This window comes from Podarcis vaucheri (assembly GCF_965113315.1).
Source record: "Podarcis vaucheri genome assembly, chromosome: 7".
NCBI lineage: Eukaryota > Metazoa > Chordata > Lepidosauria > Squamata > Lacertidae > Podarcis > Podarcis vaucheri.
This window is the reverse complement of record NC_138765.1, coordinates 36,830,505-36,854,622: the sequence shown is the minus strand read 5'-3', so window position 1 is coordinate 36,854,622 and position 24,118 is coordinate 36,830,505. Positions and strand designations below refer to the sequence as shown.

General features: G+C 48.6%; 2 protein-coding genes and 1 long non-coding RNA gene across 6 annotated transcripts; 2 read left to right on the top strand and 1 right to left on the bottom strand.

Moving 5' to 3' along the window:
- Positions 1-132: 132 nt before the first annotated feature.
- On the top strand, positions 133-13,701 carry EVA1B (eva-1 homolog B). Of its 4 annotated transcripts, none has more exons than XM_082233228.1 (4): positions 137-1,047; positions 5,548-5,600; positions 10,856-10,941; positions 12,014-13,701. In XM_082233228.1, the coding sequence occupies exons 3-4, from the start codon at positions 10,875-10,877 to the stop codon at positions 12,436-12,438; spliced, it is 492 nt and encodes a 163-aa protein (XP_082089354.1). In that variant the 5' UTR covers positions 137-1,047; positions 5,548-5,600; positions 10,856-10,874; the 3' UTR covers positions 12,439-13,701. The 4 variants fall into 4 exon arrangements, with proteins under 4 accessions (XP_082089355.1, XP_082089354.1, XP_082089356.1 ...); XM_082233227.1 differs by lacking the exon at positions 137-1,047 and adding an exon at positions 3,590-4,117; XM_082233229.1 differs by lacking the exon at positions 5,548-5,600 and having other exon boundaries at positions 133-1,046.
- Positions 13,702-14,397: 696 nt separating this feature from the next.
- LOC309537682 (IQ domain-containing protein C-like) lies at positions 14,398-19,463 on the bottom strand. The gene is made up of 5 exons (XM_082232581.1): positions 19,187-19,463; positions 18,362-18,505; positions 17,862-18,174; positions 17,481-17,599; positions 14,398-16,956 (listed from the first exon to the last, which is right to left on the bottom strand). Exons 1-5 carry the CDS (start codon positions 19,250-19,252, stop codon positions 16,918-16,920), a joined length of 681 nt encoding a protein of 226 aa, XP_082088707.1. The 5' UTR covers positions 19,253-19,463; the 3' UTR covers positions 14,398-16,917.
- Positions 19,464-19,522: 59 nt separating this feature from the next.
- On the top strand, positions 19,523-23,357 carry LOC309537680. The gene is made up of 2 exons (XR_014221968.1): positions 19,523-19,734; positions 20,793-23,357. It is a non-coding gene; the product is annotated as an uncharacterized lncRNA (long non-coding RNA).
- The last annotated feature ends 761 nt before the right edge of the window (positions 23,358-24,118 follow it).

The following is a 24,118-nucleotide window of genomic DNA, read 5'->3' as shown; positions in this document are numbered from 1 at the left end:
GGGGCCAGACACAAGAGTGGGCAGAGCAGCGGAGGTGACTCCTACTTCCTGCATTCTAGCCACACAGGTCAGAGTGGGTGCATGCCTGCACACCCACGCTTCTCCCTCTGTCCAAGCAAGCAGGAGGCCTGATCACACAGCTCATGGGCACGTTCTAGCCAGGCAAAAGCAGTTGAGGAGGGTGATGAGCCAGGCAGATGACGGCTGTGGCCTTGGGGAGAAGGGGTGTGCCCTGCAAAAGACTCCCAGCCACATTCAGACCCAGGTTTGAGGTTCTCCACCCCTGATAACAGAGAGTCAGCTGGTCTAAAGGGGTCCCCCATTTCAAGTCATTCCCTGGCACAGATCCACCCTTAAACTCCACAGGACACACAGGGGCTTTTTGCAGGCCTGCCCATGAACACCAGAGCAGGAGATATGGGAATGTGTGAAAGCCATGAGTTCTCTGGATTTACACCTTCAAGAGCTGGATACTTGTAACTAAAGGGAGCTGCAGTTTGTGCCCATGAAGGACTTGTTGTTCTGTCCTGGTAGGGATCATGTCTCTTGTTCTCCCGCCTCTCAGCCTATTCTATTTTTTAAGGTTAAACCAACAGGCTCCTCAAATCTGCATATCTTTAAATAAATTAACATGCCAACTATTCCAGCTGGAATATTTAATCCTCCTTCCCTCCCATCCACATGGAATTTCAATACGCATAATTGTTGTTGTGTACTCCAGTGGCCATTTTTGTTTAAGGGACGGCACCTGCCTTCCCTTGCTTGTTCTACCTGAAGCAGGTTAGCCATCAAAATAATCCAGCCATCCCTGCTCTCGCTCCCTCTGTGTGGGTGGAAGGGGGGGGAGCTCTGACCCGCCAGCCCCCTCTCAACCACTTCCTGTTGCTCAGCAGCGTTAATGGAAAACAGACCCCATCTTTGCCTCTCTGACTCTTTTCATTCCCAAGCAAGAGGACGGAGCAGGGGGGTCCTTCCATGGCAGAGGGGCTCCATTTTTCCCTCCTGGCACCCCTGGTGCTCCCGCGTCCCTCTTCTCCGTGTGCCCGGTGAGTATGCCATGGCGAGCAGCCTTCCCCCACCCCACCCCCATCTCTAATGTCTTCCCACCCAGGGATCCAGGCGACCCAGTTCTTTGATCACTGGAGAAAGAGGAACGGCTTCTGCATCTGGCTTAGAAGCCACTTAGCTTGAGGTTCTCCACCATGTTTCACAAGGAAGGTAGCGGAGAAATCTCCCCCCACCCCGATTCTGCTCTTTCTCTGTGTGTGTGTTCATGTGTTTGCTTGTATGTAGGGAGAGGAAGCGATCTGGGCCTGTTAGCTCAGTGCAAGCATGCTCAAATTTGCGTCTTGGGCACAGACTTGAGTTCTCTCAGATGCTAGAATTCAGCCGGAGAACAAGCTAGCCACCTTCCTCCTCTCCGGTCCTACTTAACTTCTGCAACCCTTCTAACCCTTGGAATTAGGGAGCCATTGTTTTCAAATGTGTAGCAGTTGACTGTAGTTACTCAGCAGTGTCCCTCTGCATGTGTTCAATGATGCCATAGCTATTTCACAGAACCATAGAGTTGGAAGAGACCTTGAAGCTCGTCCACTTCAAACCCCTGCTCGGTGCAAAGACGCCCATTGCTTGAGCATCCCATCCAACCTCTGCTTAAAAACCTCTAAGAAAGGAGAGTCCACCACCTTCTGAAACAGCCTGTTCCAAATAGCTCACGTTATCAGGAAGTTCTTTCTAATAAGGCAAAATCCTTTTTCATGTGATTTGAATCTGTTGTTTCAGGAGTCCTACAGATTTGCCCCATCTCTGTGACAGCCCTTCAGATATTTGAAAGTAGTTGTCATTGTATCTTGTTCAGGCTAAATATACTCAGCTGCTTCAACCTAAAGACCTAGGAAGAAAGGGGTCCTCTTGTCCCTCCCCTTGTTAGTTTGCTTGCTTGCTTGCCCACCCCAACCCCAACCTCTGGACACATTCCAATGTGTCAATAGCCTTTTTAAGCTCCAGTGCCCAGAAGTTAACACTGTTCTCCATAAGAGGCCTGGTCACAACAGAATGGAACAGCACCGTTCCTTGTGATCTGGATGCTATCATGCTGATGCAACCTAGAATTTCACTAGCCTTTGTAGACACCCTATCCCACTGCTGACTCAACAGTGGGGCTGCTGATTCCATGTGTCCCAGCGCTGAATGCTAGACTCTGTGTCAGCAACTAGCATCCTTGGGCAGCTTCCAGAATTGCAGTACCTTGGCATGGTCCACTGCTGATGCCTGCCCTGGACCTCCTATAATTTTGATGGGGTGGGGGAGCACTATGAGCATTGCAATGGGGTCTATCCAGCTTTTAAATTTCCCAACAATGCCCCTGGCCTAATGTTGCTTTGGGGTACTGTATGAAATTTTAAAAGTACATAGATTTCACTGCCCAGCAGTCAGCTAAGCCCATCAGAGGGCATTGTTGCCCAAGGCAAACCTGAAGCTGGCTCTGATGAAGGCCTTGAGAAGGGGCTCCAGGTCCAAATCCACCCCCTTCTTCCACCTTGCCCTGCCTTTAAAGCCTGCTAGGGTCAAAGACATGAGATAAAGTCCACAGGGCACTAGGCTTCTTCAAAGCTCAGTGTTGCTTCCTGGGTTTGGGCCATGAAAGCTTTCTCCTGCCATCTTGGCAGCACATGGCTCAGCAATGAGGACTGGAACATGATAGCAATGCCCATTCCTGTTAGCACATTCCCAGCAGGCCCAGGAATTTCTCCTGAAAAGTCCGGGCGACATTCTTGTTCATGGCTCTGGCTGGGGCCAAATGGACTTAGCTGCCCCCGTTGGGTACTCTTCAGCAGTTGCAATAATGCATATATAGAGTGCTGCAGACTCCCCTAAGTAGTCGGGAGCCAGCTGAGAATACTGCAGAGATGAAAGCATGAGCCAAGGGCACCCCAGGATGACTGTCAGCCAGTGGCCTTATTGCAAGCGCACACCCTTTGTCTTGGGACTCCGTTTCTCTTTCCACCTGTAACTGCTTCCTCCTCCAGCTCTCCAGCCTGCCAGCTGACTACGAAGATGCAGGACTTCCTTGCTCTTGTGCCTCCAACAGCACTGAGACCATTTGTCCTTTCACCTGCTAAAGTTTGCGGCCCAATGTGCTGTTACAAAGGCACAGTTACACTTTGCAGCTGAACAGTTGGCACCCTGAGTCACCCCCTCCACTGCTCTCTCCCTGCACTTCAAGCCTCTTGACTTTGCTTTAATCATTAACCAGATGTTTGAGCTGTGCGGAGACCGGGGAATGGGGGGGGCGCTGGATGGTGGGAGCTTATAGGAACTGAGCTGCTGCATTGAGGGGAGGAGGGGAAGATTGTGGAAGAGGTTGCAAGGGTCAACCTAGGGCCACTTCACATTATTTTAGTGGCCCTAGTCTGGACTCATAATGTGCCTATAGCAGGGTCCCCTCAAGGCTGGCAGCTTCAACCTCATCACCCCTCTTTGTGGTAGTGAAGTGTCAACTCTCACTCAAGCCTGGCCACTTCATTGACTTGCCTCTCTCCCTCCCTCCCTCCCCCAACAGACTCGCCAACCAGCCCTTTGTCGGACAGATACCGCCAGACATATCAGTACAGATTGGGAGAAGCCACTGAACTGGCTGGGGGAACAGCTCCACTCCTTAAGGCAGTGACTGCCCCCCCTCCGCCACCACCACAAACAAGAGAGGGGCCCCAGCACCCCCCATTTCCTGTGGCTGAATACTTGGCATCCCTCCTCCTGCTCCTTGCCAGAAGCCCCCCCACCCCACCGAAGGGGGTCTGTGTTTTCTATTGCTGGCCTGGCTTGACTCATCTCTGCTGATGTGTCACATTTTTTGGATTTTTCTCTTCATCCTCCATCCATCCGGATATTTCTGGGAAAAACAGGATCTGGCTGCCCCTGTGTCCACTGCCCCACTTGGGCTAAACTCAGCAGCCATCGCTCTCAGTCCCAGGAAAACTCCAGCTGCCAAACTTGCTGCAGCCAAGGAGACGGGACAGCTGCTTTTGAGCTCAGTGTTGTGAAGCGGAGAAAGAGAAAGGATGCTAGAGGAGGCCTGATCCTTCCCAGCCCCATTGCCACTGCTGGGGTTCTGAGGTTAGTGACTAAAAGGCTGAGGGACTTAAAGGCTGGAGTGCCCAGAGGTATGAGAGCACTTTCGTGTGCCAGGAAAACATGTGTGCCAAATCTGAACCAATGGTGGAGGGGAGCAGTCACTATATATTTCTGGAGCAGATGGCCGGATCCTTTTCCTTATCAGGCTGACCAGTTTTTATAATGTATTTGGGGAGGTGGGGGTGGGCAGCAACCCACATTCTTGGAAGGGTTCCTGCACTGAAAGTTTGGTTGTCTGAATGCAGTGTTTCTCCCTAAGACAGGGCACCTGGTGTTTGTCTTTTTGATAACAGGGTTTGCAAAACCTGCTGGAACTGGATGCTGCATTTGTGGCCTGTGCGCGGTTTTGACATTTTGGGGGAGAAGTCTTGGCAACAGCAGGAGAGGTTATTTTGACATGCACCAAAACAACATCCCTTGCAGGGTGTGCCAACCAGTGTGGCCTCCTGGGACCAGTGCCTTGGCTGCAGTGCTTGTTTTCTCTCCTGTGGGGCTGAGTTAAACTTAACCGGCCACATCTAATGAGCACCCCTCCCATTGGAGGCATGCTGCCAGGGTGCCGTTTTGGGAGCTTAATCCGAGAACCGCTTAGCTTGGAGAAACAGGAACAGAGTGTCTCTGCGCCATGTGCAGAGAGAGACTTTCCCCTTTCAAACTAAGAAATTGCTGCTCCGGTATAGTTAAGCTTACTGACTAGTTTCCCATCCAGAAGGAGGCAGCCTTGGGGGGGGGGCATCCAGCACCCCTCCTTTTTAAAACCAAGCTCTGCTGATGAAGCCCGGGACCAAATCTAAGAGGCCCAAAGGAGCCGTTTTCTGCCTCTGCTGGCAGGAGGGTGTTTCTCTTGCCCTGGCTGTGCAAACATACCCAGCGGGTCTTGATGCCAACCCAAGCCCAACCTTGGAGGCCTCCCTGGTGCGGAGAGAGAGGGTCCTTTGTGTGGACCTCTTTTGATCCTGACTTCCTTCCGTGGACTCTGGGCCCCTTTGACCACCACGGCAGGGGGCGGGCACAGGGACAGCTCCTTTCGCAAAGGATTTTGCAGTCCATTGGCCCTTGCAAGCCTCTCCTCCTTGCTGCCTGGCCCTCTGCTGCCCGGGGGCTGCTCCTCCCCGGAACGCAGAGAAACAGGAGGCCTTCTCTTCTCCTCCCTCTGTGTGTCCCTGGGTGTGTGTGTGTCCGTCCGTGTGTCCAGCCCAGGCTTCCTGCTCCAGGGGAGGGGGCGGGTTCACTGTCCAAAGGGAGCCAGGCCGGTCCTGACATTTGTGCGCTTCCAGCTGCACGGAAGTGAGCGGCAGTTTCCATTAGCCGCTCAGTCCAGAGGCCAGTCTGCTGCTGCTCTGTAAGATCCCGCTCAAGGGGGGGGGGCTCCCTTTCTCCCCTCCTTCTCAGAGGCTCCTTTCTTCTGACAAGGACTGCAATGGAGGCAGAGCAGCAGCCTTGAATTCGGACAGACCCTGCGCTCGGTAAGCCTGGCACCCTTTCTCAATGTTGGTCTGATAGCTGGATTCTGTGGCTGCTATTTGCATGAGCCGCTTTGTAACGGTCCCATTCAAATCTGCTTTGAAGATAGCAAACTTTTCAGAAAGGAGAGCTGGAAGTTGCCCATCTACATCTATGCACTTGGATAGCAGACCAAGCACAGGGCCACAGGTTGCCTGACAAACTTCCCTGCCAGGGTGAGATGTACTGTATTTCCATCGAAAGCACAGTAAATACTTGCAAGCTTTCGTGAATTAGTGCATCCAAATTTTGTGCAATTGCATCCTCTTTGCCCCTCTTTTGGTGCTGCATCTCATCCTTTTTGGGTGATGCCTGAGTGGGGATCTTGTCCCTGTGCCATTTGGGAAGGATGGGCTGATAGAAGGAGCTTTGTGGAAGGAGCTTCTCAGTGGAAATAGTGGGTGAACAAGCCTTGGGATTCCAGTCCGATTCTACTCTGGCAACTGTTCCTTTAGAAGAAGTTGTGCTTGTTCCTAGAATCAAAGAATTGTAGAGTTGGAAGGGACTCTAAAGAGTCATCTAGTCCAACCCCTTGCAATGTGGGAATCACAGCTAAAGAATCTGGCAGATGGCCATCCAACCTCTGCTTTAAAACTTCCAGCGAAGGAGAGTCCACCTCTAGGGACAGACCTGTTGGTTCTATCTCTGGCCTCTTCCACACATCCTTTACTGTAGTGGCATGAATAACCTACTCAGACGTAGCTCCTGAACCTTCATAGCTCACTTTCACCAATGGATGGGGTAACGGCTCTTAATTTCACAAAGCAGACCTGGCTAGCTATCACCTCTGCCCTTGGAGGGTCCTCTCTTATCCCAAATTGGAGGAGGGGGCTTGCTGTGGATGCAAGAGCACTCTGCCCATGCTCAGAGACAGAATTTATTATTAAATTCTAAGCTGAGTCTTGCCAACGACTTGTATCTCCAGTCAAGTCCCCCAGTGACATCTTAATATCCTGTTGTTTCTGGGTGAGATCAGTTTCTACATCTTTAATGCTCTGTGGAAAATCCCATTTCACGGAGCCTTTTCCAGTCCCTACTAACATTATGTCTTCAGCCAAAGCTGCAGTTCACCGTAACATATTCACAAAGTCTCCCCCCACCCCCCAAAAAACCACCCAACTTTCTAGATTTGCTCTCCTCCAAATAAGAGGCAATGTTTCCTCAATGTGAGGGATGCTCTCTGTGCATGCTTTTGGGTATTATTGCCTTTGTTATTAGCTAGCACATTCCCAGAGATGCGCTTAAAGCAACATTGAGCACCAGGACTGTGCCTGAAGCTGCATCTGTGTCTGGCTTCTGCTGGTTCCCCTTTCTCCCCGCCCCCTCCCTCCCTCCCTCCCCTGCATTCCTGCACTCTTGGCTTCCTGCTGCAACAGGCCAGGCATCATTGGGCAATTTGGTCAGCACAGGAGAGACTCCAACCAAGCCAAGCCAGTTTCCATTTTAATTTCAGGCTCAACTGGAGGAGGAACTGCCTGGTCCCTCTTTGAAATTCATTCACCCTCCAGAAAAAAAAGCATCTAGGAGAGTTCCCCAGAACATACCAGCGGGGGCGGGAGAGAATCTGAGGCACCTTCTAAATTGCTTTCCCTACTCACAAAAGGTTCCTCTGCAATCTTTTTCTTTCTTTTTTCTTTATTCTCCCCTGCTTGATATTTGAAAAAAATAGGACAAAGCTGGGTTTTGTTGGTGAGATTGGTTTCATAACAGAAATCTCTATTTTTAAAATTATTCCGTTATCTCAGATTATTTTGATCAGATTATGGAAGCATTTATCTCTATGCTTATTAGCTAAAACAGATGAAAAACAGGTCATGGGGGGACCCCTTTGCTACCCACACTCCAATATGTGTGTGTTGCACTCCAGTTAGTGATCAATGGCACACGTCTGTTTTTCTGCATTTTTGGGGTTTTTTTAAGGGTTTCATCCTCTGTGCCCAAATGTCTCATTTTCATTTCCGAATTTTACAGATATTTTTGCAAGTGGTTTTTAGACTCCGTTTCCCATTGCATCCCTGCTGTACTGCCATGGGGTTGGTCGAGGTGTGTGTGCGTATTTTCCAACATCACAGACAAATGAGAAGAGGCAGTTCTTACCTTTGATGAAAGTTAGCAGCAACACCCCCTTGTTCCCTCCCTTACAACTTGGTTGTTATCCCCGACTTATGTGGAAATACTGCTTAGCCAGTTTGGTAGGAGCTGAACAGACCCCTGATGCAGGACCTTCTCTGCATTCCTTGTAGAGATGAACAGTGGGAGGTAACAAGAGGAGGTGCTCTCCTTCCCAGCAGAAGTGACCAAACTCACACCCCAGATCAACAAGGCAGTGGTAGTCAACAAGCTAGGTAAAGGTAAAGGGACCCCTGACCATTAGGTCCAGTCGTGACCGACTCTGGGGTTGCGGTGCTCATCTCGCTTTATTGGCCGAGGGAGCTGGCGTACAGCTTCCGGGTCATGTGGCCAGCATGACTAAGCCGCTTCTGGCGAACCAGAGCAATGCACGGAAACGCCGTTTCCCTTCCTGCTGGAGCGGTACCTATTTATCTACTTGCACTTTGACGTGCTTTTGAACTGCTAAGTTGGCAGGAGCTGGGACCGAGCAACGGGAACTCACCCCATTCCGGGGATTCGAACTGCTGACCTTCTGATCAGCAAGTCCTAGGTTCTGTGGTTTAACCCACAGTGCCACCCGCGTCCCAGTCACCAAGCTAGATAACTCTTAAAGCGGTTTAGACAAATTCACGGAGGAGAGGGCTATTGTTGACTAACAACCATGATAGCTACTAGCCACGACCAGTCAGAGGCAGCAATGCTTCTGAATACCAGTTGCTGGAAACCACTGGAAAAATCCTGGTTGCTGTTTCCCCTTTAGGGCATCTGATTGGCCACTGTGAGAACAGGATGCTGGACTAGATGGGCCATGGGCCTGATCCTGCAGGCTGGTCTTATGTTGTTATGTTTGGGGCCCATAACTTTGCATGGTTTATCCTTAGCATGTTCAGAAGAGGAGGTAATTTTTCCCCAAAAACAACTCCCCTCTTTCTTCTCTGGCCTGCTGCCCAGCCCAGCTGCCTGGCTCTCATCAAAGGGTCGCTCAGAGCTTTAGGAAATCTTGGACTCATGAAAAGCTTGTGGGGTGAGGGGGGAGAGTTCTGTTTGCAGATGAGGCTGGCATCTGCCTGGATGGCTCCTGAAAATGGGTGGCTGTGAGCTGCTCATTGCTCAAGGGGGCATCCAATCCAGCATGTTGTCCTGAATGGGGGTGGGGTGCTTTCTATCTATTATTCAGTGGAAGTGGGGGCCAGGAATAATTATTTGCCCAAGGCCCTGTTTAAGGAGTCAGTGCTGTGGGTAGTAATAGTGGTGAAAATTTGTGTTCACATGCAGCTTGAGAATCTTCAAAGCTTTTGACTCAGATCTAGTTTGAACCTGAGAGTCTCAGACCCAACCTGCCCTTCTGTCCCCAAGACCTTTCTGCTCTGATTGCAGGTTTGATCCCCGTATGGGACAGCCACATATTCCTGCATTGCAAGGGGTTGGACTAGATTATACTCAGGGTTCCTTGCAGCATCTACAATTCTATGACTATCAGCTTCTTCCCTGGCCCTTGTTCTGTCCACCCTGGAGTGTGTCCTCTGGACCCTTTGCCACATCCTTTCAACCTGCCAGAAATAGCCTTGACCTGGAAGACTCCTGAGTGCGGCTGTTGCTGGGTGGGGGTAGAGGAAGAGGCAACATCCGGTCTCCAAACAACAAGCCATCTTCCCACCGCTGAGGATGCATCTTTTCCTGTGACAGTGGCAGGAAGTGCCCTGGGGGTGGGGGGCTTAAGGGATGGGGGAAGAGAGGAAACATTTGCTGGGACTCTGTTCCCAGGGTCATGCACAACTGTAAATTAAACATTGGGCCTCGGTGCATGACAAGGCAGTGTGAATAATGTATTGGGTTTGGGTACGGAGAAACTTGGGTTCAAACCCTGTTCAGGCATGAAACTTAAAAGGTCTGGGTCATTGAGAGGATTAAATGCCACAGGAAATTCTTTGTATCCTTTGGCGCCCCTCTTTTCAGCTTGCAGAGTCACTGACAGATGCCTCCATCCAAGCTTGCCCGGGGTGTGGTGTGTGACGCATGTCGGAAGAGGCCCCCTGGGAGGGATGACTGTCACAGGACTTTGTAGCCTGAGAGGCTGTCCTGTCCAGCAACCCCATGACTGGCCTGGGGGCCTGAGGGAAGCAAGGCAGCTGTTTTGCTAATTAATGGGGGGGCAGTTGTTTGGCACAGTCAAGCCCCCAAGGTTTCTTTTATTTGGCAATTTAAAACTATCTCAGCTGTTTGCCCTTTAAGCTTAAGAGTTCTGGGGCTGTGCACCCCACAGTGTGAGCAAAACCAAGAGAGAGGAGTTCTCAGGAGTGCCACAATCAATTTATTAAAAGCCCGACCCATTTTAGAGAAATTCCTTTGTTGGAGGCATCTTAGTAGACCTGCAACCCACATGCATTTAACTTGTGTGCATTCAGCTTTATGTGACCTGGTTCTAAGAAATGATTCACAGTGGGGGCAGTGTATCTTGTTTTTATCCCACATGTTACTGAGGTGCTCATTTGTAGTGGTCTTTGTGTTTGACCCACATACAGTTTCCTGCATGCACACCAAGTGGCATATTCTACATAACTGCTACTGCACATGGAGAAATATTGGCTGGTATAAACTGTTGGATTTGTGAACATGTAAAATTTACTTGTATGATTACAGTGAATGCAGTGTCTGCAGGGATGGTGGCCAGAGAGCTTAGATATTCCCAAGATAATGGACTATGGTGGATTTTACATTAGAGTCGCTGCGGACCAACCAGTGCTTTAAGTTCCTTGTTCTTTTGTGATTAAAGGTTTGCTCTCTAAACATAGAACGCTATCTTGAGATGCCAATGTTTGTGAATACGATTCTGAAGACCATTGGTGACACTGTCCTATCTCAGACCACAAACAATTCTGTCCTTGCTCCTCAGCAGGGATATTGATAGAAGGTCCTCTGTGTTCTTTCTGAAGGCCCTTAGCCTGATGTTTTCTGCAATTCTTCATGGACACCCTGTCATTTAGTCCTCTTTCCAGTCAAGCTGCCTCCTGTCTGAATGAATCATTAGATGAACCATGTCTCCTAATTCTAAGGAATTGGGCAGGAGTAATATGCTAATAACGACCCCTCCTCCCTGTCTTCCCAGGTGCCACTGAGGAGCCACCATGGAGACCCACAAGCGGGAGATGGAGCTGCTGAGCAACAGCATGGCAGCCTATGCACACATCCGAGGTGGGTCAGGAAATGGGGGCAGGGGCGGACATATATGTGAGCAATGGCAGTCTCTGGCACTTGGCCAGAGGTGGCATCTTGTTCCCACTATCCGTCCTCAGCACATTATCTTGGGATGTGGATGGAGGATCTTCCTCCTGTTTCAAAATGGCAGATCAACCTCCTTCCTTCCCATCCCCAGAAGGGAGTCTGGTTTACCTGCATTTATGAACTGACCAGCCAATTTAGCCACCAGCCTTTGGATTTCTTCTCTCAGAAGCCAATATGTTGTTGTTGTTTAGTCGTGTCTGACTCTTCGTGACCCCATGGACCAGAAGCCAATATAGTCCACTGCATTTCAAGTTCAGGAACCCTCTTGGTCAACTTAACATTATAAAAGTTATATTGCTCCATACAGTGCAGTGTGATTTAGGATACCTCCTTGACTTCATAATGGAAAACAGTGGGAGGCATTCAACACCGTGCTCTTCCATTCATTCATTCATAAACTAATTCGTATAGAGCTGTGTCATTGAGGATGAAGGCTATCTATCCCTTGATGTGCAATTCACAAACGCCTGAAACCGAGCATTTACAATGTGAAATAAATAAATAATACTCTGGTAACCATTTAAGAAACCTCAGCGAAAGACTACAATGTCAAATTAATTGCCTTCTTCCTGTACCCACTTCCGTATTCCCTCATTACATCCCAGCTATTCAAAGGCCATTTCTTTATTTCACACAGAAGAAACTGTATCCCTAAATTTTCTATATACGTAATTCTACTTTCCCTCCACCATAGTATTTATCTAAGTTTTAAGCATTTAGTACTGAACAGCCCTTCACCTCCAGCTGCACAATAGTTTAAATCTCTGGTGTATTTCAGTGTTTGGCTACTAAAATTCCAGCATCCACAAAGAAATGGCAAATCAACTCAGTTTATTACCGCCTAATGTCTACAGAGTCTGTTGGAGCCCCAGCTCTTAACCATTTCTGTCCCCTTCACTACCATTTGAATCTCAAAAGCTGGTCTTCTCTGTGGTCTTCCCAGCCTATTTCTGACCCTCCCCTCCATGTCTCTCTCATCTAGATCACCCTGAGAGCTTTGGCCTTTATTTCGTGCTGGGGGTCTGCTTTGGCCTTGTCTTGACCCTCTGCCTGCTGGTCATCCACATCTCATGGCAGCCTCAGGCCATCCCCCGCAAGCCCCGGAAAAGCCTACGCGACTTCAGTGAAGATGAGGACGAGGAGGATGATGATGAAGATGAGGAGGAGGAAGACACCATTGACCAAGCGGCTTCTGAGCCCCCCTTGGCTATGACGGAGCTGCCGCTGGAGGCCCACTCCACCCCTGATGGGACCCTCACGGTCAACGTCTTTGCCTCGGCAGAAGAGCTGGAGCGTGCCCAGCGGCTGGAGGAGCGGGAACGCATTCTCCGGGAGATCTGGCGCAACGGGCAGCCTGACATCCTGGGCACAGGCACTGGCACCATTGGCAGAGTCCATTACTATTGACCCATGGTTGGCCATGGTCACATTCCTCACCTGGGCAGGGTGGACTGCTACTGAACTCTTGAACCCCCTTGTCTCACCCCAAGGGATTTATGGTTAATCACTTCACCCAGCCAGTATCTCAAACATTGCGAGACCTGCCCTGATGCCAGATAAGAGGCAGCGGTATTGCACAGGGGTGAGAGAGGATCAAGTGACAGTGATAAAATGGAAAGAAGGACCAAGATGAGTTAGTTAAACTGTTGGACAGCAAATTCAAGGACTCTGCTCCTTTTCCTCCTGGGAACTTGAGAGGGAAGGCAGTGCAGCCAAAGTAAAGGAGCACACAGAACTAATGCCAGTTCCTTTGTTTATGTGTGAGGACTATTCCTGATTTTCACAATGGACATGTGTAGGGAACATGGAAAGTGGTGTAGCAGTGCCCACTGCAGTAACAGAAAGGTACGGGGGTTGCAGTTCACCAGCCTGAACAGACCAAAGTCAGTACTTGCAAGCAGGACTCTAGCTTGCATTGTGCTTAACTGATTTAGTAGGCAAAAAAGGAATAAGGTGCTCTTGGGGAGGATTGTGGTGGCAGTAGGGGGGGGGGTCTTGTTGCACCTGTCCAGGTACCTCTAAAGGGATGGGTTGGAGGGAATAGACTGCAAGGACCTTCGACCCACCTGTGCTTACACACAACCACATACCAAGGGAGACATATCAACTGTGACAAAGTTCTGTATCTCCCTTTTTCCTGGCTGTGTTGGAAGCCTGTTTTTCTCCTACCCCTCCCAAATGGTGCTTATTATTTCAAGGAGTTGCATAGGGAACAGGTAAGTGCCAACTTCAGTATTTTTCCACACTACCGGGAAACTCCCAGTGAATTCTCAGGGTGCAGCACTTCATCTCATCCCACCTTCAGCCAGGTTGATGCACAACTGGGGCGCATCCTGCAGGGAGGCAGCTTGGGGATGACCCCAGCATATCCTTTGCTGCCTGACTCCTCTCATCCCACAAACAGAGTGTGGTTTGGCTAAGTATTATCAAGCAGCAGCATTGTCCAGTTGCCTTTATGGCTCTTTCCCCGGATGGAAAAAAGGGGGGATTAGCAACCCTCCCACTGGTCCTGTGAGGCTTTGTGCCTGGTGCCCATGTACCCCAGAGGGGGACTCTTTCAACTTTGCACAGACCCATGTTGTATACAGGACCTTGGTTTTTAACAGGCCGGTAAACTTTTGTGTAAAAATGTGCCTTATCTTTCATAAACATCATTCCAGTTTTCCACAACTTGCCTTGTGGTCTCACCTCTGGTCCTCTGCCTAATTTTACCTGGGTAACAAGGAAAATGGGGGAAGCAGGCAGGAAGGCTAGCTTTCCTCTACCCCTGGTGGAACCTCTTTTGGTTGAGATGCTTTGCCAATGCCTCTCTCTCTAAGCCCCCTAATGCACAGGAAGGAGCCAGATGGGAGGTTTGAGAGGGCGGGTGAGTCTGAGAGACTCTTGGCCATGTTCCAAGCATATTTTGGTAGTATAACTTCCTTTAACTTTCTCTCTGTCCCCATCTACACACGCACAGACCAGCCAACATGAAGGATGTCTAGTCTTTTCCTGAAAAAGGCTGGTTCTCCTCTGCACCAGACCTTCCCTGTGTTATTGGAAGAAGAGTTTTTTGTACCCATGCTACTTGAAGGCCCTTACTGACCTTCCTTGTTTGGGAGCCCTCTTCTTGGTTCCCACAAACCTCCTCCCCACCCCCACCTGTCCCTTGACTCAATCTTGGAAAACATAACAGGCTGGTGGGAAGGGCGAGGGGGTCGTCAGGTTGAGGTTGGCTTCCCAGGGTCAAAGCCTCTGTCCAGTAGCTGCATGCTTTCCCCCAGAGACACAGCACTGGTGATGTGGGAGGGGTGGAGAGTGAGAGCAGAGTAAATCTGTCTGGGCTGGGAATGGGCAGTGCAGAGCAGGGACAAGCACAGCTGAAAATCAGATACTTAAAGAGTTTATTTTGCAATTAGGGAAAGCCACCAATTCTTCCATCCAAGAAAACAAACCCCACCCCTGACAGCATCTGGCCCCTGGTAGGACATTTGGGGTCATTGGTCCTGGGACAAAAAGGGCTCAAGGCACACACCCCTTCCTCCCTGCTCCTTTTGCTCTTTATCCCACTCCTCCCTAGTTTGGCTTGATAAAAATAGCCCGTCCTCTCCTCCTCCTGCTGCTCTAATTGGAGCCAGATGTTTTCCTGCAGGCGGGGGGGGGGGCTGGGCAGGAAGTTGCCTGGAATGCAGTGGATGAGGGGATGAGAAAGGGTGTTGGGGGAAGGAAGCCATCCTGCATCTAGGGAGTGGGAAAAGAAGGCAAGGCTTCTGGGTCCACATGCCCCAAAGAGAGCCTGTGCCAGCCCAGGGTCTTCCCTCTTCCCATCTGTTGAAAGTTAGGAATGTGACATCTGTTTTTTGTATCCACATCATCAACTGTGTTGGGATTTCACGCACACAGCATCTCCAAGGCCAGTGTCTCCAGTCACCCTGAAATCCTTCTGGGTCCTATCCTGCCCCACATTTTTTCAAGGCTTGTGTGCCACTTCTTTCTGTCTGTGCATGGGAAGGTTATTATGCCAGCTTCTTAAGTGAGGCTTAATATCATTTGCCTTATATTATCTGGTGTAAGGGGGAAGTTAATGAGTGAGGCTTATGACCACCCCACCAAAACAAACATCATTTAGCTGGCAATTACTGTTGAAATTAAAACCTGACATACCCAATTCAGTTTGGGTGGAGGAATAGAAAGGAGGGCCCCTCAACCTCGGCCCTCCAGATATTTTGAGACTACAATTCCCATCATCCCTGACCACTGGTCCTGCTAACTAGGGATCATGGGAATTGTAGGCCAAAAACATCTGGAGGGCCAAGGTTGAGGAAGCCTGGTCTAAGAGATTCCGGTAGTGCCAGAGCTAAGAGTTGAAAGGTTAACTGTCTAAGTGAATTTCTTCCCGTCCCCTTAAAAGGGGGCAAATGTCTTGATCCCTACAAGTGTGGGTGATGAGACCCCAAACAGTGTTAAACATTCTCTCTCTAGTCACCTGCCTCCTTGAGTCCCTTTAGGGTTACAAGCAGGACAAACAAAGGCACGTGCCATAGAACATACCACTTATCAAGCGACATCTATTCTTTAAGAGGGAACCATGATATACAAACTGCCCAAAAAAATACAGGTTCGGAAACTCCCTTCAACCCCTTGAAGGAAACAGGAAGCCAAAACTTCAGACAGAGTCTCTTCTTTCTGGCCAGAACGGACTGCCTGGAGCTCTGCCAAACTGGGAGCCTAGAGGTTCTGAAGGAAACTGGTTCTTAGCCAGGCTTGTGCATGTGCTTGTTTAGTTTCAAGTAGTCACGGCCATATCTCTCCTCTCCCCAAAGAAGCCTGGGACCAGGGTATTGGGTGCCTGGCCAGTGCTCTTGATAGCCATTTTATCCCTTTGAAAATCCAAGTTTCTAGCTGCAGAGAGGTCCTGTTTGCATGGGGCACCTTCTAAAGAGCATCTCATCAAAAGTAGGAGTAAGGCAAGTAGCAGGGAGACCATAGTGGACTTGAGTTCTTCTTTGCTCTCAGTAAGCCATGGTTTGGCCTAGTGCAACATGAGAACAAGAACAGCAAAATAAGTAATGGAATAGAGACATTCAGGAGTTGTCTACGTTAGACACTTGCAGTTCCCCTAGAGTCCAACAGCACTTGTTTTGCACATTTAGAAGAGATAACACATTGTTCCCTCATTTATTATGGGACACCTACATGATGATGCCACCCAGTTGTTATCCTCTTGTGTGTTCTCCATTGTATCGGCTTTTCCTTCATCCATCTTCCCTTAAAAGTCTCTGCACTACACCCTCTGTCACAGGTGTGCATTTAAATCTTTTTAGAAATTGTCCATGGAGGATGGAGAGGTGGTTGTGGGTGTGCTGATGCACATCTAAACACTGTGTGGCTTGAATGCAGCCTGTTCTACAAAGGTTAAGAGCCATGTCTGTCACTTCACAGTGATATTTGTAAGCTCTGGAGTACAGTTATGGGAGCTGAACTCTATGAAGCCACAAAGCTCCGCCTCCAATTCGGGACTTACCTCCTTCTGTCAAATCATCCACATGCAGCCAAGGTCAACAACCAACAGACAGCAGAACAAGCCAATACAGAGACCATAAAGGGTGCTAATAGCTCATGTAAAGTTCAGATTTCATCCAAGGTAGACCAGCTATCAGTCTGTAGAAATGGGCTCTGAGCCTCACTCACAACAGATAAATCGGAAGAGAATCTTCACTGTTGCTTTCACAAACATCAAAGCTGGGGGCATGTGGAGTAGCCAGCTCCAGGGAACTACAAGCTTTTTCCTGCAGTCATGGTGGGAGCTGCTCCCCCAATGCTTTCTTCCCCCTGATGGCTGGTAAGAGCAGTTACATCTGTTTCTGTTTGACTGGGAACATAGGCTGGAGACCTCCAAGTAGGCAGTCACTCTGGGCTCCCCAACTTCTGTTTCAGGATCAAATACTACGAAGAAGGGAGGGAGGGAGAAAAGAGAGAGGAAAGGAAGAAATAAGGAAATGAGTTGCAGATGAAATCTTGTCCTTTGTACAGCACCTAGGGCACCATTGGTTCTGAAATGAATATTAAATTGTAATAAGCACCAGTACCCCCATTAGACTCCAATGGATAGTGCCTTTGCCAGTTTTAGCTATTTGGTGCTGAACTGTCTGCGGAAGCGGACAAACGCCAGCTCCCTCGGCCTGTAAAGCGAGATGAGCGCTGCAACCCCAGAGTCGTTCATGACTGGACTTGTCAGGGGTCCCTTTACCCACCTTTTACCTTTTACCCACCCACTGAGATTCAAAGAAACAAAAGCTGAGGGATCATCCCAGACCCACCAGCTCTTTTCTCAATGGTTGGAGGGTGCTATAGGCATCTTAAAAGGTGTGAACAAGAAGTCACAGCTTCGCACCACAGCACTGGCTCTCCTAGCATCTCCTCCCCATGCACAGAAGACACCCCATGGTTCCTTGAGGACCAGCTCTTACGTTCTTACGGCTGGCAATCGCTTGTTGCAACCACAGCAGCTCCATGGCCAGGTGCTTTCGGTAGCACTGGAGGTCAGGCACAGCTTGGGGCATCTCTGGTACTCTTTGGAAATGAAGCTCTGCACAACAAGAGGTGCACAAAAGGTCAAGAAACCACTCTTAGATTGTCCCCCCTTTTCTCTCCCCTCCGGTTGGCTCCTCTTCCCTGCCCCCCACTACCAGGTAAGTTTACTGGGGCAGGGACTTGCCTTTTCAGCATAAGCAAAAAGCACTATGTTGGGTGATGATGCTGAAGAACAGAGAAAAACAGCAACTGTACTGCAAAGCAAAGGAAGACAGTGGGTGGGAGCTTGGAGTCTCAAATTGTTCCACATGCCTTACCTTGGCTCATCCTCGGAGACTCCATGTTGAGGATCATGCTGCTCCATTCGGACAACATGCTACTGTGGTGCTTGCCTTCCTCACTCTCTCCTGGCAAGCTGCAAGCATTCCCAGGGGGCCTGCCCACAAGATGTTCCTCAGCCTCAGTTTCTGCCACCACTTCAGCTGGTGATTGCATCTTGCAATCAAGGTCTTTTTTGGAGAGTAGCTCTTCTTGACGACAAAGCACTGCCTCCTTTTCATGCAACTTGTTCTTGTTGGCCCCTGGCTCTTGGACACTTAATTCCTTGGCTTTTACTGGTTTCTGGACAGACTACATTTAAGACAGAGGAAGAAGAGCACCATTTTCAATGCATGGCTGCAACATTAAGTATCACCCACACTTTTACTGATGTCAGTTTTCATTTCCCTCTTCTCTTTCCTCCTCGTGCAATTAAAAGCCAGCGAAATTATAAGCACTGCCAGCTTCTACCAAGAGCAGAAAGAACCAGTAACCGTACCTTTGGAAGAAACACCGGCACAGGCATGGAATGACTGTTCCACTTCAGCCAATCCAGATCCCCTTCAATCTCCTTGACGATGCTCTCATATTCCCCCTTTAAGCTTTTAAATCTCTTCCTGACCAGGTAACCCCTGACATGAGCCTAGGAAGTAAATGAATCATAAAAAAATAACAATCACAAATTAGGAAGGAATTAAAGGTCATTAGCTCAAGCCTGGTTTAATAAGACAAGTGCACACAGGCCAGTCTTCTAGGGTTGCCATGAGTCCCCTTCCCCCCACTTCCTGGTCTTGTGGCTTTAAAAAGTAGCCCAACAAGCAGGAATTATATAGTGATGGTTTTTCTATCTCCACCTTTGCCAGGCTGCTGTGGAAGATGCAGGAGAAAGGCCAGTTAGGAAGTTGGCAGTCCTAGTATACTGCGCTCCTGACCCCAATCCCAAGAGAGGAGATGCTGGAGGCAGGAAAGGAAAGAAAGAGGAGCAAAAGGCATATGTATGTGTGCATATTTATATATTACATGCTACCACCACCACTTTTGGGAACTTTTCCCTCTGGGCATTCTTTAACAGAAGCCACCATTTCCATTTAAAAACAGCAGCAGCAGCAGCACAAAATAAACAGCAGAGCAGTTTGTTTGCTGCAAGGGAATCACTGAGGAAAGGGGTGGGATGGGTGAAATGTGTATTTACACATTTTCAGGGTCCCCAGGGGGATGAGGCCATGATAGGAAGCCAAACCATGAGGACGAGCACCCCTAGGTCTGTCTTGAGTGGCAGGTGCACTATGCCAACCGATGCCACCCACTAATCTGCTTCCGGCACCTGAAGCGTCACCACTCTCCTCCTCAGCATAAGTCGCTGCCGCTCTTCCTCGCTCTCCTCCATCATCTTCCTCGGCGTTGGCTGCCCTGGCAACCGCGTCTCTCGATGACGTCAGCGAAGCGCGACAAGCACGGGCTCTTTTCTTCTTCCTTTTTCCTGAAGTTCCTCAGAGCGGCCGCGAAGTGGCGCTGTCCAGGCGCCCTCTTCGTTCTCCGGGCTGGATGACGGAGGCGAATGGGGAAACTAAAAAATTTCCGTTATTTGCTTTCAAATTAATTGCAACGTCTGGCGCGCGCACGACCCTTCCTCCAGCCCACCTGCCCGCAGCCAAGTCTCGTCGGCAGCTCGCGGCGGCTGTTGGCGGCGAGCTCTCGCGAGGCTTGTTCGCAAGGCATCGCGGATGCCTGAGCCGCGCCATTTTGGAACTGGCTGGCAGACTGGAGCGAGGCCTTGTGGGCGCGGCGGGGGAGAAACGGCGGCAAAGAGGAGCGTTCAAAATCCGGGGTCCCGACTGGAGCTGCTGTGCTTTGCCGGAACTTGGCTGGCAGGTGAGAGTCGCGGCGGCGACGCCGCTTCCTCCTCCTCCCTCCACACCGCCGACCGGCCTGAGGGAAGAGGAGGCGGAGGAAACAATGTTTGCGTGTGGGGGGCGGGGCGCGTCCGGGGGGGGGAGAGGGAGGAGAAGCCAGGCTCTGAGGCTCCCATAGTTCGGTCTTTCGCCCCCTACCTCGAGCATGTGGCCTCTCCGTCCTTCCCCCGTCTTCTTTCTTCTTCCAAGGGGGAAAAATAATGGGACTCAAGTTCCGTTGGGGTCCGGCTTGGTCGAGGAGCGGCAGTTGGAGGCGGGTTGCGAGGGAGAGTGTAGATAGGGCAACCTGGGGTGGGGGGAGTCGTACCCGACTTTACCTGGCTATGAAATGGGAGGGGAGCATAGCTGTCAACTTTCAGATTCGAAAATAAGGGATCAACAGCCTCACCTGTCCCGGGGACAGTCTACGGGATATCTAACAATCCGGGATAGCAGCGGGAAACGGCGCTGGAATAAGGGAATTTCCCGCAAAAAAAGGGAAGGTTGACAGCTATGGAGGGGAGATGGAGGGCAGGAAACACGCGCGCAGTCCCGCAGGTTAGGCGCTGAGATCCGCGGGCGCCTTTCCTCCTCCGCCCCCTCTTTCTTTTCCTCGGGTCCCGGATCCGAGCTTGCCACCTCTGGTGGTTTGCAGCGCCGTCCTGTTGCGTGTTTACTCAGAAGTAAGCTACACGGTGCGTTACGGGGACTTTTCCCAAGTAACTCTTATGCCTTGGGGTTGCAACTGCAACTCCTCCTTTCACCGAGGACTGCCTTCTCTTCTGCTAGCGTGCTTGGTGACAGTTTTAATTCCTCCGGTTTCCTTCGCGCCTGCCTCCCATTATAGTATCACCGTTTCACCCTGCAGTAAGACATTCTCACCTCTTTTTTCTGCCGACTTTAGCGTATGCTTCCAGCGCAATCGGTGTGGATTTCGTTGCATGTTCTTATTTTAAGACTTCCTTGTTCACAAGTACATGGTGTTCACGTCTGGAGAAAGGAACACTGATTGCAATGTGTCTTGTCTCTTCTTCCCAGCCTGGCCTTCTAGGTGATCTGGATTCTGAACATGAGGATATTTTGCAACCTGTTGCCTCACTTGTGGGGGACAAAAGATAGCTGGATGTTGACCTGCAGAGTCTGCTTCGGTTGAAAGGGAAAACGTTGACTAAAAAGCAAATTGGGATTAAAACCAGCTCAGTCACTTTTCCACTTCAAACACTTCTGAAGTCTGCAGAACCTACCTCATGAACTTTTGAAATTCTCCTTAAATTCAGGATAACACCTTGGACTAATATTTTCCCACATGGAATGGATAATTGTATAAACTTCTTAAGTTCTTCATACTACTTTCAAGAGCTGTTTTTGCTTTCTGGTTCAGTCATTTCAGGCAAAACTGAGATTTAGTGCTTCGACACAACAAAATGCCGAAAAGAAAATGTAAATTTTCTGTTGGGCTACAGAAGAAGTATACCTGTTTTAGAAGAGGTAGAGATGATTTTGAAGGTGAATGCATGATATGTAAACCAGGTACATTTGTCTCTGTGGCAAATAAAGGAGGACGTGACTTGCAATCACACGTGGAGTCCGAAAAACACAAAAAAGCAATTCGAGGCGAAGCTTCCTCAGCACAATTAACAGACTTTTTCATAAAACCATGTAGCAAATTGGAAGATGAAGTAACTGCAGCTGAAGGAACTTTTGCTTTTCACACTGTTAAGCACCACAACAGTTATAATGTGATGGCGTGCACATCAGGCCTACTGAAGACGACATTCCCGGATTCCAATATCGCAAGGAAGTTTTCAAGTGCAAAAACCAAGACAGAAGCAATTGTAAATTCTGTCTTGGCACCCGATTGTTTGGAAAATGTTTTGAAAAGCATTGAAGAAAATGACGTATGTTATTGTGGAGTTTCTACTGATGGGAGTAACCATGGTTCAGTAAAGGTGTTTCCAATAGTTATTCAGTATTTTGACTGGAAAAGTGGTGGTTTGCAGTCCAAAATAATTGAAATGCAAAGCCAACCCAATGAGACTGCAGATACAATCTTGTCATACGTGAAGGAAACTCTTGAAAGTAAAGGACTGCTAAAGAAATGCATAGCATTCATAGGTGACAACTGCAACACAATGTTTGGAGGGATACGATGGGATTCAGAAGGAAGAAATGTGTTCGCAAAGTTGAACAATGAGCTAGATAACAAAACTTTAATTGGTGTGGGATGTCCAGGACACATTTTGAATAATTGTGTTCATCAGGCAGCAGAAACTTTGGACATTGATGTTGAGAGCATCATTTTCAAGATATACCAGTACTTTCACATCTATACAGTCCGAACGGAGCAGTTAAAAGAGTACTGTGAATTTGTAGATACTGAATACAAAAAGCTGCTATCTCATAGCAAGACAAGGTGGTTGTCATTATTTCCAGGCGTCAATAGACTCATTCGCGTGTTTCCAGCTGTCAAGGCATTTTTTCTCTCGCAGAATAATCCACCAACAGTGTTAAAAAGGTTTTTTGAGCACGCGTTTAGTGAGGTTTATTTATTGCACTTGCAGTCTCTCATGAGTATGTTTCACTCATACATTTTAGAACTTGAAAGGGAAAATAATTCAGTTGTAGAGGTTCTGAAAGTTCTGCTTTGTGTTCAGAACGTGCTCAATGAACATAAAAGCAACAACTTTATGTCCCTCAAAGTTAAGAGCCTTCTAGAAGAAAAGCGTAAGGAGGGTCTTGGTGCAGAGTGTAACAAATTCTATGCAGATGTAAATAGCTTATATGACAGCTGCATAGAATATTTGGGGAAATGGATGGAGTCCATGAAAGAGTTTTCATGCTTCATGTGGATGTCTCTTAGTGAGTCACTTGAGTGGGATAAGGTAGAACTTTCCATAAAATTTCTCCTGGACAGGGATGTTTCCATAGATGATGTGAAGTGCTTTGATCAATTCTGCAACCTCAAGAAGTTTGTGGATCAATGCAAAGGTGATGATAGGTTCATTAATCTTCAGGCACATCAGAAGTGGACCAAGTACTTTGAGACTTCCCAAAACATGTGCCACTCAGAACTTTTGAAGATTGCACAGTTTTTTTTTGCTGTTGCATCACATGATAATGCAAATATGGAACACATTTTCTCTTTGATGCAGAGTTGGTGGAGCAAAGAAAGAGGCCACTTATCCTTGGAATCGCTGCGGAGTATATTGCTAGTACAATATAATTATAAGCACTTTACTTGCAAGGAATTTCATGCTTATCTCTTAAGCAATAAGCAGTTGTTGAATAAGATAAGATCTACAGAGAAATATGCTTGGGCCAGACAACATCAGAAAGAAGAACAAAGTGCATTTGAAAGTGACATACCATAAGGTAATTAAAAGTAGAAGTTAGCAAATGTGTCCTCTTTTTTGTTCTTCAAAATATGGCAACCTTAGTCTGGAATTGAGAGGGGTGTTATGCACTGTTGACACTAAATAAATGTTTTGTACTGACAGTATATGGTGAATGCTAATGTATAAGTTTGCTTGAAGACAGAGATGCATTATTAAACAGTCTGTCTCCCCACACTGCCTCATATTTAAATCAAGCCTTGCAATTATGTATTTGTTCCCCATCTCTCAGCCTTAGTTCCCAAGGCAGCTTACAATGACATTTAAAAATCCATCCAAGAAATGAAAGGGCCCCTGAGCAAATGAATGGGGAGGGCACAGGAGGGTGACACAGCCAAGAGGAGCCTTGGGGCAGAGCAGCAGTCCCCTAGGATTGCTATCAGCCAGATAAGTCACTAAAGTGTAGTGCCAGTTCCCTCCCTTCAAAACATATTAGTATTAAAAGCTGAAAAGCTATAGGAGAGCCAATATACTCGCACGCACCCTCCACTGGTATAGACCATCTAGCAGGACCATCAAGACATTTTCAATCCCAAATCTGGGTCAGAATCAATTTTATAGCAAATGTGGTTATAGTATGAACAAGAATTGAGAAAACATTATTTTAAGACCCAGTTTGCCAGTCTGACTTGCACTGCCACAATGATGTCTCCCAGCCCACATAAAGCCCCTGAACTCCTGGCTCAGTGCCCCCTTGATCATGAGATGATGAGGTTCCTTACCACCTTCTCCCTTGAAAAGTACTTAGAACTGAAGGAGGCAGTTGGACACCCGTTTCCCACACGATGTGCTCTCAAGGCTCAGATTAATTCTACTGGACCCAACTTTTGCACAAATCCCTTGGAAAAGTTAAGTGAGTACATGCATACTTTCTCTTGCACACCCCTGGTATCTATGATGTTAACTGTCGTAGTTACAGGTAGGTAGCCGTGTTGGTCTGTCATAGTCAAAACAAACAAACAAAAAATCCTT